At 35.9% G+C, this 14864-nt stretch overlaps 1 protein-coding gene across 1 annotated transcript; it reads right to left on the reverse strand.

The window, feature by feature from the left end:
• Positions 1-3726: 3726 nt before the first annotated feature.
• NAC083 (NAC domain containing protein 83) lies at positions 3727-5679 on the reverse strand. The gene is made up of 3 exons (XM_086231349.1): positions 5004-5679; positions 4544-4830; positions 3727-4330 (listed from the first exon to the last, which is right to left on the reverse strand). The coding sequence occupies exons 1-3, from the start codon at positions 5182-5184 to the stop codon at positions 4022-4024; spliced, it is 777 nt and encodes a 258-aa protein (XP_086087475.1). The 5' UTR covers positions 5185-5679; the 3' UTR covers positions 3727-4021.
• Between the last annotated feature and the right edge of the window lie 9185 nt (positions 5680-14864).

The raw sequence follows: 14864 nt of genomic DNA on the forward strand, positions 1-14864 counted from the left end.
TATGTATGTCTCGAACGTGAAGCTATTGGTTTTATGGTTGCGTAGGTGCTCTTTATGATTTATCTTAGCTCATTATTAAGAAGAGTCAATGCCACATCCAAGTCTAAAGCAGAACAAGATTGCATATTCGACTAGGCCTAAATTTGAGGTTGGTTGTCGGAGTTCAGCTCACCTTAAGTTATTTACTTTTAAAAAGTTTTATCAGATGACAATTTCCTTGTGGTGAAAATGTTTTTAGGTCTATTGGTTATTTTACTTCTAAATATTGTTCCAACTAAGTGTTTTATGGTCCATGCAAAAGTTAGTTATTTAATAAAATTATATCAGTGATATATCATTGCTAATGAAAAGTCTCTACTGGGTTTGAAGGGTTGATGAAATTTGAGTATTTTTCAAAAGGAATCTTTGTACTTCCAAATTCTCATACAAAATATAATACTGAATTTTGTCATATGATGATGTGGTCCATATTTTATTTATAAGAAAACTGATGTTGGGATGAAATGTGGACACGAAAACCACCGAAAGAAAGGTTGAAACCTTCCTTCCTAGTCCCTTGTGTAGGTAGAAGGGTAGAAGACTGATTTTGACATTGAAGAAACTAATACATTAGTCTATTTTTCATTTCTGTAAATTTTTCTTTGGCCTGATATTTTCACGTCTGTATATGTCGCTATAACTCATAGAATAGGAAGAGAGATACTTGTGGCCATTTAGTGATGAGTTTGCCCTTTTACACGCAACCCATGATGCTATTACATGTGCGGTTGCAGGGAAAAATCTTATGTGTTCAGCCAATATGTACGTCTTGTCTTTTATATAAGATTTATGCAGCAAGAAAATTTAAGATTTTGACATGTTAATGCATCTGTGGATGTTGAAATGTCTCACTTTTCTACCACCAAAAGGAAGAAAAAACAATAATCTTACTGCATTTTTGGCCCTTCATGATAAAGTTTGTACCTCCTCTAGTCCTCTGCAGTTAGTATTATAGGGCAAAAAGCAAGAAAAACTACTAATCAGTCATCACTCATCATGGAGGTTGTTGCCGTCCTTTCATATCTGTCAATGAGCTCAGCACATTAATCCTTCAATGCTGGGGCAACCTTTTGGTTAGGCAACGCGCCAACGCCACAAAACATCATCGACCCATTTAATTCATCTGGGCAGACAATTCACATCTTCTGCAAAACTTGGACCCATTTACCCTTTAAATTTGTTGTGGCCTTGTGGGTGAGTAGTGGCAAAGGGCAATAGCTGCCGTGTTGGGTTGTATGTCCTTTTGCCAATGGGCACCTACCCACTTATTAAGTTCAATAAAATAATACAACTGTTATTTACGCTCATAAACTATTTTCATATATATTAGTGTATTTACTATTTCCTTAAAAAAATTAGTAGGAACCCTTTATCTTTTGAGATTATTCTGATGCTTTGGATTCCTTTTAGCTGTGTAATTCTGTCTTTCTTACAATTGAATATAGGTTTTACTCTTCACATCATCCTGTTCATGTCACCTTAGTCTAGTTGGTGTGGAGAGTCCTTTAGAGACCCTTCATTTACAATCGGAGGTCCCCCCACATTAATTTAATTGTGACAGATTTATATCTGATTAGACCATGCTATAGAAGTGGTTAAAAAATTGGACATGTCTCTGTTGCATAGATACTAAGCAACCCTTTAAACTTAATTTTGTCCAAGCAAAAAACATATAAAAGTGGTTGGTTTTGGAACCGGTCAACATACATAAATTGATAATACATTCCCTGTCTGCTTGGTAATGTTTTCAAAATGTCAAAAATGCCCATCCTTGATAGTGACCCATATTGCCCCTAAGCCCTCATATAAGTTTCTAGGACAGGCACGGCAGGGTTTCTTTATGTGATTGACCTAATCAGTTTAGTGTGTGGTCTACCATGACGGGCTGCCCACGTGATTGACAAATCGAGAACCCAAGTCAGCAATCCACAATCCAATCCAATCCCTCTCTCTCTCTCTCTCTCTCACTTACTTGCATACCATTTTTTTTTTGTGTGTCATGAAAATGAAATTAAATATAGAAAAAGTGACGTGAAGAACTCCAAAAGCCTTAGGTGATTCTAAACCACTGTCACAAGAAACTTTGGTCGGCATTTTTTTTCCTTATCTATTATTTTTTTTTTGTTTCTCCCTTCCTGTTTATAGCATGCCAATAACTCAATTATACATAAGCAACCTGATAATCAAGGTTTCTTGGCCAAAAATAAAAAATAAAAAATCAAGGTTTACTATTATGCCGTCCTTTGTCCACCTGAGGTCCGCTTGGCACTCTTTAATGGGTTTGTGGCCCATCTTCAAACCTATCTAGCCTATGATATCATATGATCATCATCCATGTCTCATGTTTGTGTAGGACGACAACCTACCTTGTAGGTTTTGTTCAACATATTTTACATTTTTTTATTTTTCTGAGAATCATATTTTACAAATTGCCCTTTATAATAGTATCAATATTGTAACAAGCACTAATTTTTCTTTAGCAGTTAAGATGGCATCTGTTGTATTATGGTGTCTAAAATTGAGAAAATTTTAATGATTTTAGTATTATGTAATTATCATCAAGATAGGGGGTGTACTTTGGTGAGAATAAGGGGTGTACTTTGTGGTTTTGAGTTTGATCATATATTACTGATGGGTGAGTCAACTATGGTAGCCTCGTGGTTCTTGCATGTATGACACGTGCAAAAACATGCAATGAATATGATAATAAGGAGCCTATGAAAAAAAAAGTAAAATACATCATGAGTACAATTGCAAGCAAGAAATGTTAGATGCATCTTGAAATTAATTCAAGTCAATGTTGCAGAGTGGTTGCAAGATATTAGTGGGACATAACATTAATCTCTCCTCTAATCTGGCAGTGCGTTTACTTTGTTGTTTGTTAGAAGGAACTTGAATATATAAGAAACATATATAAAAATGTTGTATACCATCCATCATTAACATCTTTGACAATGTGTTGCAGAGTTTTAACTCTTGGATATATTAAGAGGTATCGTTTACGCAAACTTGTAGGAATATGTGCAAGAAATCATAATCATTTGGGAATTTAAGGTCATGGATCAGTTTTCAAAACTTGGGACCCCCATAGCTGTGGCCAATCTCATTTTGTTTTAAAAATGTAGCTGTCCCTGCTAAAGAAGCCACTGTTTTTTTAGTCTCTCTAGTTTCACCAACTGGTCTTGTAGATTCAAAATTTAGTTAACCCTGTTTCCCTGCAGCACCATACCACCAACTCAGACTCTGTTTCTTGTATAGCGTGTATATGACACTAAAAATAGTATAAATCTACAAAAGTTTATGGAAAAATATGTCAGAATGAATGTTTGTTTCTTGGAATAAGATTCACTAGTTTTTTTTTTGGAGTACATTTGAAGATTTGTGTTGTTTGATTCGATGCATTTGAAAACAATGTTTAGGAATTAGGTTCCTTTCAGTGATTGGGATTTGCCTTTCCACAAAGGATGAGAATTGAGAAGAGAACCTCGTGCGAAGCTCATCTTTACAAAGATAATATTCTAATTCTTTTGCTTCCTCCCAAAATCTGAGGATTTCCCTTAGCAAAGTTCATATTAGATTTACATATTTCCACCTTTCAATGGCTTTTACTCTTTTGATTACTTATTCCCTTGAAAATAATGTGCCTTTTCTATAAAGAAATTCTGCTGCTTATCAAGAACATGTTCATGATGCAAGTAAAATGGAATATCACAAATTAGAAAATTTGGGATTTGATTACATAAAACCATCTGTTAACATCCATTGCTCTCCATATTGTACCGACTACAAGTTAATGCCGATTGCTTTCTTGGACATCTCTTTCTGCATGGCAAGTGGTACTCACGGACAAGAGACTCGAAACTTAATCACCCAAGACTGGATTTCTTAGATGGTTATTTTGATAAAGCAACCAGAAGCCTAATTACCGGTACAGAGAGAGAGAGAGAGAGAGTACTAATTAAGGGGATTAATATTTGTTCTACTACTGTTTTCTTCTAAAATAAGGAAAACTATTGCAACTACTGCTTTCTTCGTGATCATCGGATTCACAAGAAACGACCTCTGTGATTCCACTGGAAGCTGAAGAGGAGGAACAAGGGGCAAGACTCAAATTTGCCCTGTCTTTTGTCATGAAATCAAAGAAAACAGGCCTAGTAGTAGTAATCCTGGGTTTCCTAACCACTCTCTCACTGCAGGGTTGTTGTGCCTGCTCTTCCTCATTTTTACCACCTCTTTTCTTCAAGAATATGCGGCAGAGAACCCAGTTGTCCATTGGTGGCACCACAGATCTCTGCAACAAAAATAATACTATAAACAATGATGACATGATGCACAGGAAATTAAAAATGTGTGTTTTTTGTGGTTTGTAGAGCATACTTGGAGACTATTTGAAATGGGTTTGTTGTATATTTGTGAAAGGGTAACTTACTAAATACTAATTCTATTGAACAGCTGCAAAAGCCAATTGCTACAGAGTAAACAGTAAACAGAACAAAAAGCTCACTTGGGTCGAGATCTTTTCTTGCGGGGCATTGGAGGCTGTGTTTTCAGGCAGAACAAGGCGATATTCATGCATAATCCAATCAGTCCTAGTCCCATGTGGAGGCTTTCCTCTATAAAAAACTAGAGTTTTCTTCATCCCCACAACTTGGTTGCCTCTAGAAGCCACAATTTGCTTGTCCAATCCAGTTGCTTTCCAATAACCAGAATCTGTTGCTCTGTTTGATCTGTTCCCATTGGGGTACTTGGCTTCCCTAGTGCTGAAGAAGTACCTTTCTTGCTCAAAATCACCTAAACCCAGAAACCGTATGCATTAGAAACAACTAATTGACTTCAATTTTCAATCTAGATTTCTTTACTCAAGCAAACTCTTATCCATATGGCATTGTAGTTTGGTACAATTGAAATGAAAAGGCACTTCAATAAAATGAAGTTGAATTGTATGCATGTTAAGTTAAACCAACCTGGCAAATCCCAAGGGTCAGACTTGCAAACATCAACCTCAGGGATGATGGAGGCAGGCAAAGGGCAGGAGAGCACCTTACGCTTCAAGTACTGAAGAACCAGCTCTTCATCAGTGGGATGGAACCGAAAACCAGGAGGCAATCTAAGCACACCATTCTTCACAAAATTAAGCTTCTCCATACTAAGAAAAAACTGAGTGAAAGCTAAAGCCTTTATTTTAATTTAACCCAAGTTCAGTTCAACTCAAACTCAAACCCAATTGAGCTAGCTACAAGTTTAGCAAACTCATGCCAAGTTTTTATAGTCCATTAGAGAATATAAACAAAGAAGATGAACAAGAACAAGAACAAGAGGGAACAAGAACAACAAGGAAAAAGAGTCCTTGTGGAAATAAAGGAGAGAAAAAGTTGAAGGTGGGAGATTAATGGTGGGTATCAAAGAGAGAAAGTGTGGCTTCTTTTATAGTAATGGGTGTTAGAGACATATATAGAGAGAGAAAGAGAGAGTCTAGAGAGAGGAGAATAGGACGACCCATTTGGCGTAAACGAGACTCAAGCTCCTTTCCTTTGACGCTATTTTAACAAACGCTTGAGGGCTCTGCAAAAAGGTTGAAGTTTTCTATTTGAACGAAACCAAATGCTTCTCAATTTTAAGCTTTGTTGTCTTCGACCTTTGTGTGTGGAAATAACCGAAGCTGTTAACATAAAGCCCTTTTCATTAATCTTTTCCCTGCTTTCCAAATTTAATTTTATTATACATTTCCAACGTCTTTTATCGTTCAAGTAAATTACCATGTTAACCCTACCCTCCAAGTTGGACACTGGGAAATTTTTGGACGGTGGGAGGTGCATTTCGGTCTTCTCACGGAAGAACAAGGTTGTGTACTTGTGTGAACTGGAAAATGGAGGGCTGGAAGGGCATTATGGTCTTCTCACAAAATTGATGAGGAAGCCGAGTCCAGAAGGTATTGGCAAAGGGTACGGCCTCGTAAGGATGAAGTCAGCTTATGTCATTCTGACAGCTGTAGCTCACCAGAGGACTTAAAAAGGCATTGCGAAATTACGGTTGTAGCCTCCACGAGTTTGATGAACAAAATAGTTAGTGCGACTGTGCCATTGGCAGGGAAACAAGGCTGTTGGGTGCTCAGAACTCACCAACGCCCGGTAGGCAGAAGTAGTACCCAACCCAAAGTACGGACTACGGAAATATTAATGTCTGCGTTTTTCTTTTGGAACAACCAAACTGACTGCACTTGTGAACAATAAAGAAGCTTTATTTTTTTGGATAAGAGACTTGTGAAAAAATTAAGGGTTAATTACGTATATATATCTCAACTATACATCACTTATCAATTGGGTACCTCTGGTTCAAAAACTTTCATTTGGGTATCTCAACTTCAATATTTTGTCAACTAAGTACCTACGTTAGTCCGACCGTTAGTCTGACCGTTATCTGCTGAGTTGGCGCTGACGTGGCATATGTAGACCCCACCATTAAATATTGACTTGGTATTTAAAAATAACCACATGTACAAAAATTAATTAAAAAATTAAAAAACCCATTAAAATTATATTAAATTAAAAAAAAAGACAAAAAAAAAAAAAACCAGCCCCCTTGCCCGACTTCACCTCCCTACCCAGCCCCCTCCCTCCCCCTTCCTCCCCTACCCATCCCCCCCACTCCCCCCACCCCACCCCACCCCACCCCACCCCACCTCACCCAGCCCTTTCACTCCCCCTAGCACCTGACCACCAAACCAGCGCCGGCGACCCACCTCATCCCACCCATCCCAACTGGGCAATTTCCCAGGAAGCACCTTTGATTCTGGAACCCTCTCCATATCCAATAACTATGTATCATCGCATTGAGAAATCTTCTAATCAAAACAACTCTGCAAATCAAACCACGATTTAGCCTCCAGGGACTTCATATATGCTCAGATCTTAATGTGTAGGTAGTCCACAAAACAGTACGTAATAGAAACATCATACAAACTTCTTTGAAAGAAAGCACTACTCATCCTACTTCAACAGTAGGCTACTGGAAGTAGAAATATTATAGAACAATAGAGAACCATTCAAAAATTAAGCACCCACTACCCAGAAGCCTATCTACAGTAAGGACAAGAAATTGAAATGCCTGGTGTTGATTTGCTTTCTCTAATATATGATCTACACTACTAAATAGGATAGAAAGAAGCACAAAATTGTGCCCAAACAAAATAAATGAATGAAAAACCAGTACGGGGAAAGAGGGAGGGGATGGGTGGGATGAGGTGGGTCGCCGGCGCTGAAGGTTGCTGCAAGCTCTTGAGCTGTTGGCTGGCAATGGTGAGGCTGCTGCATCCACCGCCAACGGGAATGGACACCGAGGGTGTTGGTGATGAGGAAGCCACAGACATAAGCTGCTTTGAGGTGGTGGTGGTGGTGGTTGCAGCGACGGAGTGGCTAGTTTGGGCTTCCACAGGCTTTCTTGAACGATGGCGGCCTCTGCTCATGTGCCTCTCACAATACTTTTGGTCAGGAACTGCATCTCTCCAGCACCGCCATTTCTTCCCATCTGTCTGACGACACCTTCCTGGCTCAGGATCAAAAGAAGCACAAAATTGTGCCCAAACAAAATAAATGAATGAAAAACCAATGCGGGGAAGGAGGGAGGGGATGGGTGGGATGGGGTGGGTCGCCGGCGCTGGTTTGGTGGTCGGGTGCTAGGGGGAGTGAAAGGGCTGGGTGAGTTGGGGTGGGGTGGGGGGAGTGGCGGGGATGGGTAGGGGAGGAAGGGGGAGGGAGGGGGCTGGGTAGGGAGGTGAAGTCGGGCAGGGGGGGCTGGTTTTTTTTTTTTAATTTAATATAATTTTAATGGATTTTTTGATTTTTTAATTAATTTTTGTACATGTGGCTATTTTTAAATGTCAAGTCAATATTTAATGATGGGGTCCACGTATGCCACGTCAGCGCCAACTCAGCAGATAACGGTCAGACTAACGGAGGTACTTAGTTGACAAAATATTGAAGTTGAGGTACCCAAATGAAAGTTTTTGAACCAGAGGTACCCAATTGATAAGTGATGTATAGTTGAGGTATATATACGTAATTAACCCACAAATTAAAATTCATTTTCTATAAATTTTTCTTTTGAAAAATGCTATATATCTTCTCATTTATACCTTCTTTATCGATGTTCTTTTTTATTTTTCTCATTGTGCAGTGTAATTTCATGAACCGTTCAATTTTAGATCACGCTCTAAATATCATCTTAACAAAAAATTAATCAAATTAAAATCATTTAGTTATATAACAATTACCAAATAAACTGACGATAAATTTAACTGTTACCAAAAAATAATCTTTAAAGGATTATTTAAAAATTAAATGGTTTCGCTTATAAAATTATATTGCACAATGAGAAAAATAAAATAAAAAAATCGATGAAGATGGTATAAATGAGAAGATATATAGCATTTTTTTTTACGCAACTCTCTTTCCGTAGACATTTATGTTTTTTTAGAATTTGTTGTACTTGTGTGTTACATAATTAAAGGTATTTTTAAAATCTATTAGCCAATAGAGACTTTGCAAATTAGGCGATTTGACACCTCAAGAGTCAAGATTCCTTAATAATATGTCTTGCATAAAATTAAACATTAGCAAATTGATGTCAAACTTCCCTTTATCTTAGTTAACAATAAAAACAAAAGTGTCTATTTTGTTATTGTAAAATGAGGGGTTCCATTGGAAAAATAATTAAATACTTTGTTATCTTAGTTAATAATTAAAAAGTTTCTTAGGTCAATCAATACCTCAAGGAGTAATTAAAAGTGCAACTCTTTTATTTTAATAAAATTTCTGTATATGTAGACATCCAAATTTGATTGTCTAAACTAACTATTGTTTCTTTACAAAATCATCGTTTAGAAAATGAGTATAATTTTACTAACTTTAATTTTTTAGCAGTCGAGGGTATTACTGTTATATTTAAAAGTTAAAATTCGAATCTCCTGTAAATCCTTGGGGTTTAGTATCTTCTTTTGTCTCTCTTTTAGCAGCAAATAAGATTAATTAAATATTAATATCATAAATAACAACACTATAAAAAAAAACAAATACTCAAGACTTTTGGATATATTAACTATGGAGTTAATTACACTTACACCCCCGAGGTTTATCGTCTTTTCACATACACCCCCTGAAGTTTCAATAATTACACATACACCCCCTGAAGTTTTAAACTGTTGCATATAACCTCCTACAAGAAAAATAAATAAATAAATAAAAAAGAAAATATTTGTATTTAGGTTGAACCTTACACCTTAAATAATCTTATTAGGCTATTTAATCCCTTAGCATGCTTTTTTGCATAATTTCTCATCATTTTCGTCTCACTATAGGGGATTATATGCAACAGTTTTAAAACCTCAGGGGGTGTATGTGTAATTATTAAAACCCCAGGGGGTGTATGTAAAAAGACAATAAATCTCAAAGGGTGTAAGCGTAATTAACTCATTAACTATGGAATGGTGAGTGTTCAATTTTAAATTAGCTGGTTTGATATACAAAATGAAACATAATCATATGATTATGGCATTATATCTCCAACCACCTAGGTTACTTGCCAAAATATATCAAACCCATACATAAATTATAAAAGAATCGAAGTCAAATGCAATAAATAGGAAATGAATCATGCATAGAATACTTTGGCAGAAAATCAATTAAAAAAAAAAGATATATTTTCATTTAAATTAATCATAAAAAAAAAATCCCTAATTTTAATCATAACGGGGACCAATTTATACTTTATGCATTATAGGGTGCACGCATAGAGATGCGTGTTTAGCTAACTTTTGAGTATTTCGTATGAAAGATGAAGAAAGATGCTGCTTGCGTTTCACAAAGAGAAGGGGATGCATGGTAATGGGCAATGGGCCCTAGCCTATCGGCCCATTGGCCCACTGCCATTGGCATTTGCTAACTAATATAGGCTTATTCACACCATTGCCCCCTGTAAGATACACTTTTTTTCACTTTGCCCTCTGAAACTTAAATCCTCTCAGTTTGCCACCTAAACTTCACAAAGTTGTTGCAAAAGACCCTATGTCGTTAACTCTATCAATTTTTCCGTTAAAATAGCTGACATGACACCTATATAGCATGAGTGAGACCCTTTTTTAGTTATGTAAAATCCATGTAGACAAACAAAATTATAAAAAATTGACATGGATCTTATTATTTTTTAGTTTAAAAATTATTTTTTTTGTCCACATGGATTTTACATAACTAAAAAAGGGTCTCACTCATGACATATAGGTGTCACGTCAGCTATTTTAACGGAAAAATTGACAGAGTTAACGGCATAGGGTTTTTTGCAATAATTTTGTGAAGTTCAGGTGGCAAACTGAGAAGATTTAAGTTTCAGGGGGCAAAGTGAAAAAAAGTGTATCTTACATGGGGCAGTGGTGTAAATAAGCCACTAATATATGTACCTTATCTTTCTGGGTGAGAGAAAAATAATATTTTTGGTTGAATTTGAGAAGGGCATTTCGGTAATTGGGATGATGCTATGGGCTCGTGGGGGTGGGTGAGGGAATAAAGATCAGGGACCTACTTGCCTCCAAAACGACGGGCAACCACGTCGGATTTAGGGTAACTGACAAAAATGCCACCTTCAACCGATGCCCCATTTCAAGATTTCCTCAATCTTCTTGTCTCACTATTTTGGATCAGATGAAAAATTTAGGAGAAATCGTCTAAAGAATCTCCTTTTGAAAAGACACTCCTATCCTTACACAAACTAATTCTTGTATAGATGGTTCTATTTATGCATGAAAATTACTCTAAAGCCCATATGGCTCTAGTCCCATAAAATTGATTCGTTGCCAAACCCAAAAAAAAAAAAAATTACACTGAAAAGAAAGCTACTCTCACCATGGAAATTGTTCATAATAAATAACTTTGACATTCAATTTGAAATCAATTTTCTGCTTATTTTTATATGTTTGCTTTACAAGTTTAAAGTCTTTAAGATTTAAAATACAATTATAACTCATGAATTTATATTACACTATTAAAGAAAGAAAATTGGCCACAAAAAAAGACAAAGAAAATCAAACAAAACCAAACCGAGAATTTGAATCCTCATTCAATATTCAATATTCAATGTTTCATATGTCAAGCAATAGGGTATTATAAAATAAAATAAAAGCTAGGAGCAGTGAGTTGATTGAAACAAATATAAAGCAAACTTTTATCCGAGTAACTGGATCCCATGTCACTGGTGCACTGCATTGCACTTAAAAAGGAAAAAAGGAACGTGAATAATGAAGATTTTTGGAGTTGAAAATTGAATGCATTCATTATTAAAGCCAATGGCAGCATTGTAGTACATGTGAGTGAGCAGGGGTGGTTGTGGAATAATTAAAATTGTAGTGGGAGTAACGTGGGACGGTTGAGATTTAGTTAAACTGGAGCCTCAAACATTGACAAATGAAGAAGCCTGACTCCGTAGGGAGAAGGGAAACCCCTTTCTACCTTAAAATTTTTTAAAAATAAAAAATTGGAGGACCGAATTATAAAAACCAAAAGAAACAGAAAAATTAAAATTAAAATTAAAAAGGGGAATATTAGTGGATGAATGAGATCCCCACAAGCAAATAAGCTATGAAGCAAATGGTCTGTATTGTTCTCGATCTCAATTCTCAACCCCCACTTGCATGAATAAATTAAAATAGAGAAATGGAAAGAATAGTTGGAATTGGGTTTCGTAAGCCAAATTGCGGCTGTGATTTTATTTTCTCATATTTGCCTTTTGTTTTGAGGGTCAAAGGAGGTTGCGTGTGGGTGTTGAAGAGGGTTTTAAGGAGCAAGAGAGAAACGTCAAAGGCTGCAATTATTGAGTTTTGAGTAAAATATGTTGTTTAGTGGAAAATGCCTTTCTGCTTCCCCCTATAATCAATCACATACACATATTTATTTATTTATTTATTTATAATAAGTAATAACCAAAGCATTTTGGTTTTGGCCTTTTGGGCTTGTGGGGTTCGGCCTGCTTTTCTTCCCCTACTTCCTCACTCTTTTTACTTTTATGGGAATTCATCTTTTCAACTTTCAAGGTTGCCCCCATTACAAGCATCCTAATGGCTAATACATACCATTGCCCGAATAAAATGAATTAGACATAAACCTTCTCCACAAGTTCACATGTAGAGTGAGAGAGAGAGAGTGAGAGTTTTGAAATTTCATTTGGAGAAACCAATAAAAGGGGTTGCTTGGAAAGAAAAGCAAGCCATAGGAGAATTTGGGGTTTCCTTATAGCACATTGACTGGTCCTTTTTAACACAAGGTGCTGCATGACTTTGTTAATTGTTCATTCTTGCAATAAATTAGTGACAAAGCAGCTTTAAGGTCTCTATACTCCATAGTATAATTAATTAATAATTGAACAGGGAACAATAGTAGCAAAATGTTTTCATTTAATTATTAGCTGGAAAGAGTAGCAGCACCAAGTGAAAAGGGAAGTTGATGTGGAAGAGGAAATGGTGCTCACTCTCCTTTATGTCAATCATTTAAGTATTATGTGTGCTCTTTTCTTTATAGGCATCATTTCCCATTTTCTAAGTGCTGTCTCATTACAATGACATACTTATTTTTATATATGAAAATTTTGTATATTTTATAACATTGGGGTTTCGTGGAGTTCAATAAGGAATGATAATTAATATCTCGTTTGGCCCCAGTAGAAAAATAGATGAGTGATATCATATCATGCTATAAAAAATATATGCAAGCAATCGCTTGCAATGTAGACAAGTGACATATATGTTTTATTATGTTATAAAATATAAATATTGTAGCTATTTTTTATGACATATACGTACATATGTGATGCATCGACAAGTAAACCAATATCCAATGAATTGAAAGAATTTCTAGAAGAAGGGTTAAGAGTATAAAGAAATTCAAGAGTCGTCATAGATTTCAAAGTTGACCCAGCTATTGTTTATTTCAAATTCAAGGGTCATTAATTATTTCTTATACGTGCATTAATTGTGCATAGAGTGATTGTCTGATTGAGCTCATTTTCTTCATTTTAAAGATAGAAATTAACTTTGTCAACACCAGCCTGCAAGCAAGAAATGAGATTAATTTCCACAAACATGTGTGTAAGCATCAAATAAAAAATACTGCCGGATAGGATTAAGGATAGCTGTCTTTCTTACTTACAGGAAAGCCCAAGGTTTTGGGACAGGATGACCAACATGATTAAAACACAACCAAAACCAGATATAGATTCTTTGTATTAATTTTGATTTGTTGGGAGGATTTTGATCATTTTTTTTTTTTGTGTGTGTGTGCATAGTAATATACTAATTACATAGTCTAATTGTATGGTATAATTATAGAAAAGTTGAACAAGGCTCTTTGGGACCGATCAGATGACAATGATGTACCAATAATCACCTGTAATTTTTTTTGGGGGCAAGGAATAATCACCTGTAATTTCAATGTCGTGATTTCCTAACTAGACCTAGCAATTGTGGTGAGTGTATTAATTCAATGTATTAGTCTCAGACCAAAAAACAAAAATTCATTGTATTTGTGACTTGTCCACTTGCTCTTATAGTCTAATGCTTGTACGTAAGTATAAATTGTATAATCGTACATGAAACGTACTTTTCTTGCTTAGTATAAAAGCACTTTTAGCTGCCAACTTGGAACTTGGAATCTTAAGCCTTGCTTTACACACCTGAAAGAAACTTCCTCAAAAGGCCCATCAAATGCTAACAAAGACCGGTGTCTTTGGATGCGAACAACTGGCCCACTTGATGTAAAGCCATGTCTTTAAACCTCATTGTACGAAACACACAAGGTATATATGTACATGTTCTAGTTTTAGAAGCAAGTTACATCGCACGTCCTCAACTTTGTAACAGCTTTTAAGGGCTTCTAGGATAAGCATTATTTTTCTACTGAAAATCAAAGAGGGCAATACACTTGACCCATGTTATGGTGGGTTAAATTATTTGATTTGGTTCGGTTATGAGTTACTTGGTCAGTAGAACTGTACAATAGATTATTATGATCTTGCAAGAAAACACACTAATGAGTGACGCTCAAATATGTGAGAATGTAAAGTGTTGTTCTACATTGGAAAATTATAATTTTGCATAGTAGCTTATAAAGTTCTTGGGCTAGTCCTCTCTTATTGTCGATTAATTTTGAAATAGATGCATATATTTCTTTAACATGGTGTTGGCCAAAGCTCTTCCAATATTGTGTTATAAGAGGAACTTTCTTAATTTGGACAAAGTGGTTCTTCTTGTAACATTTGCACAAATATTGCACTAGAATTTTTGCATCTATTTCTGAGCTGGGCCGGACTAAAGCCCATAAGAGCCCTCCCATGGTTTCATGCCTGCTGGTATAATCCCCCACTAGCTCGAGATCCAACTGAACTGACTTTGGCATACATGTTAAGTTATAAGTATGTTGAAAACAGTAGTCTCTAGACTCACTACTCAAGAAGGTATATATTGAAATGAATTTGAAAATGGTCAATTCATTCCTGAAATTCTCATTGATTATTTGAACACAGAACTCATCTTCCATTCAAGAAACCATTTGGATACAACTAAATTAACCTACGGTATTGTCAATAAAGTTTTACTCTATACATAAGATTTTATTCTGGTTAATTTTGGCTATGTACATGTAATATGTATGGCCTTCAATGTTGTATTTACTCTGGTATATTATAAGCTCTATCAGGAAAGAAAGTTCCAAATCAAGTTTATCCTGCAAGAATTGGGGTTTAGTTTTTAAGTTGCATTGTTGGTCGGATTCGTGTACTACTCAGAAACTGCC

The sequence above is a fragment of the Dryas octopetala genome, chromosome 2 (genome assembly GCF_963921425.1).
Source record: "Dryas octopetala chromosome 2, drDryOcto1.1, whole genome shotgun sequence".
Taxonomy (NCBI): domain Eukaryota; kingdom Viridiplantae; phylum Streptophyta; class Magnoliopsida; order Rosales; family Rosaceae; genus Dryas; species Dryas octopetala.

Coding starts and splice junctions, on each gene's coding strand:
- NAC083 (XM_086231349.1), bottom strand. CDS start 5,184: ATGGAGAAGCTTAATTTTGTGAAGAATGGTGTGCTTAGATTGCCTCCT. Junction 4,831..5,003: donor TGACCCTTGGGATTTGCCAG/GTTGGTTTAACT, acceptor TTCTGGGTTTAG/GTGATTTTGAGCAAGAAAGG. Junction 4,331..4,543: donor AAGAAAAGATCTCGACCCAA/GTGAGCTTTTTG, acceptor TTTTTGTTGCAG/AGATCTGTGGTGCCACCAAT.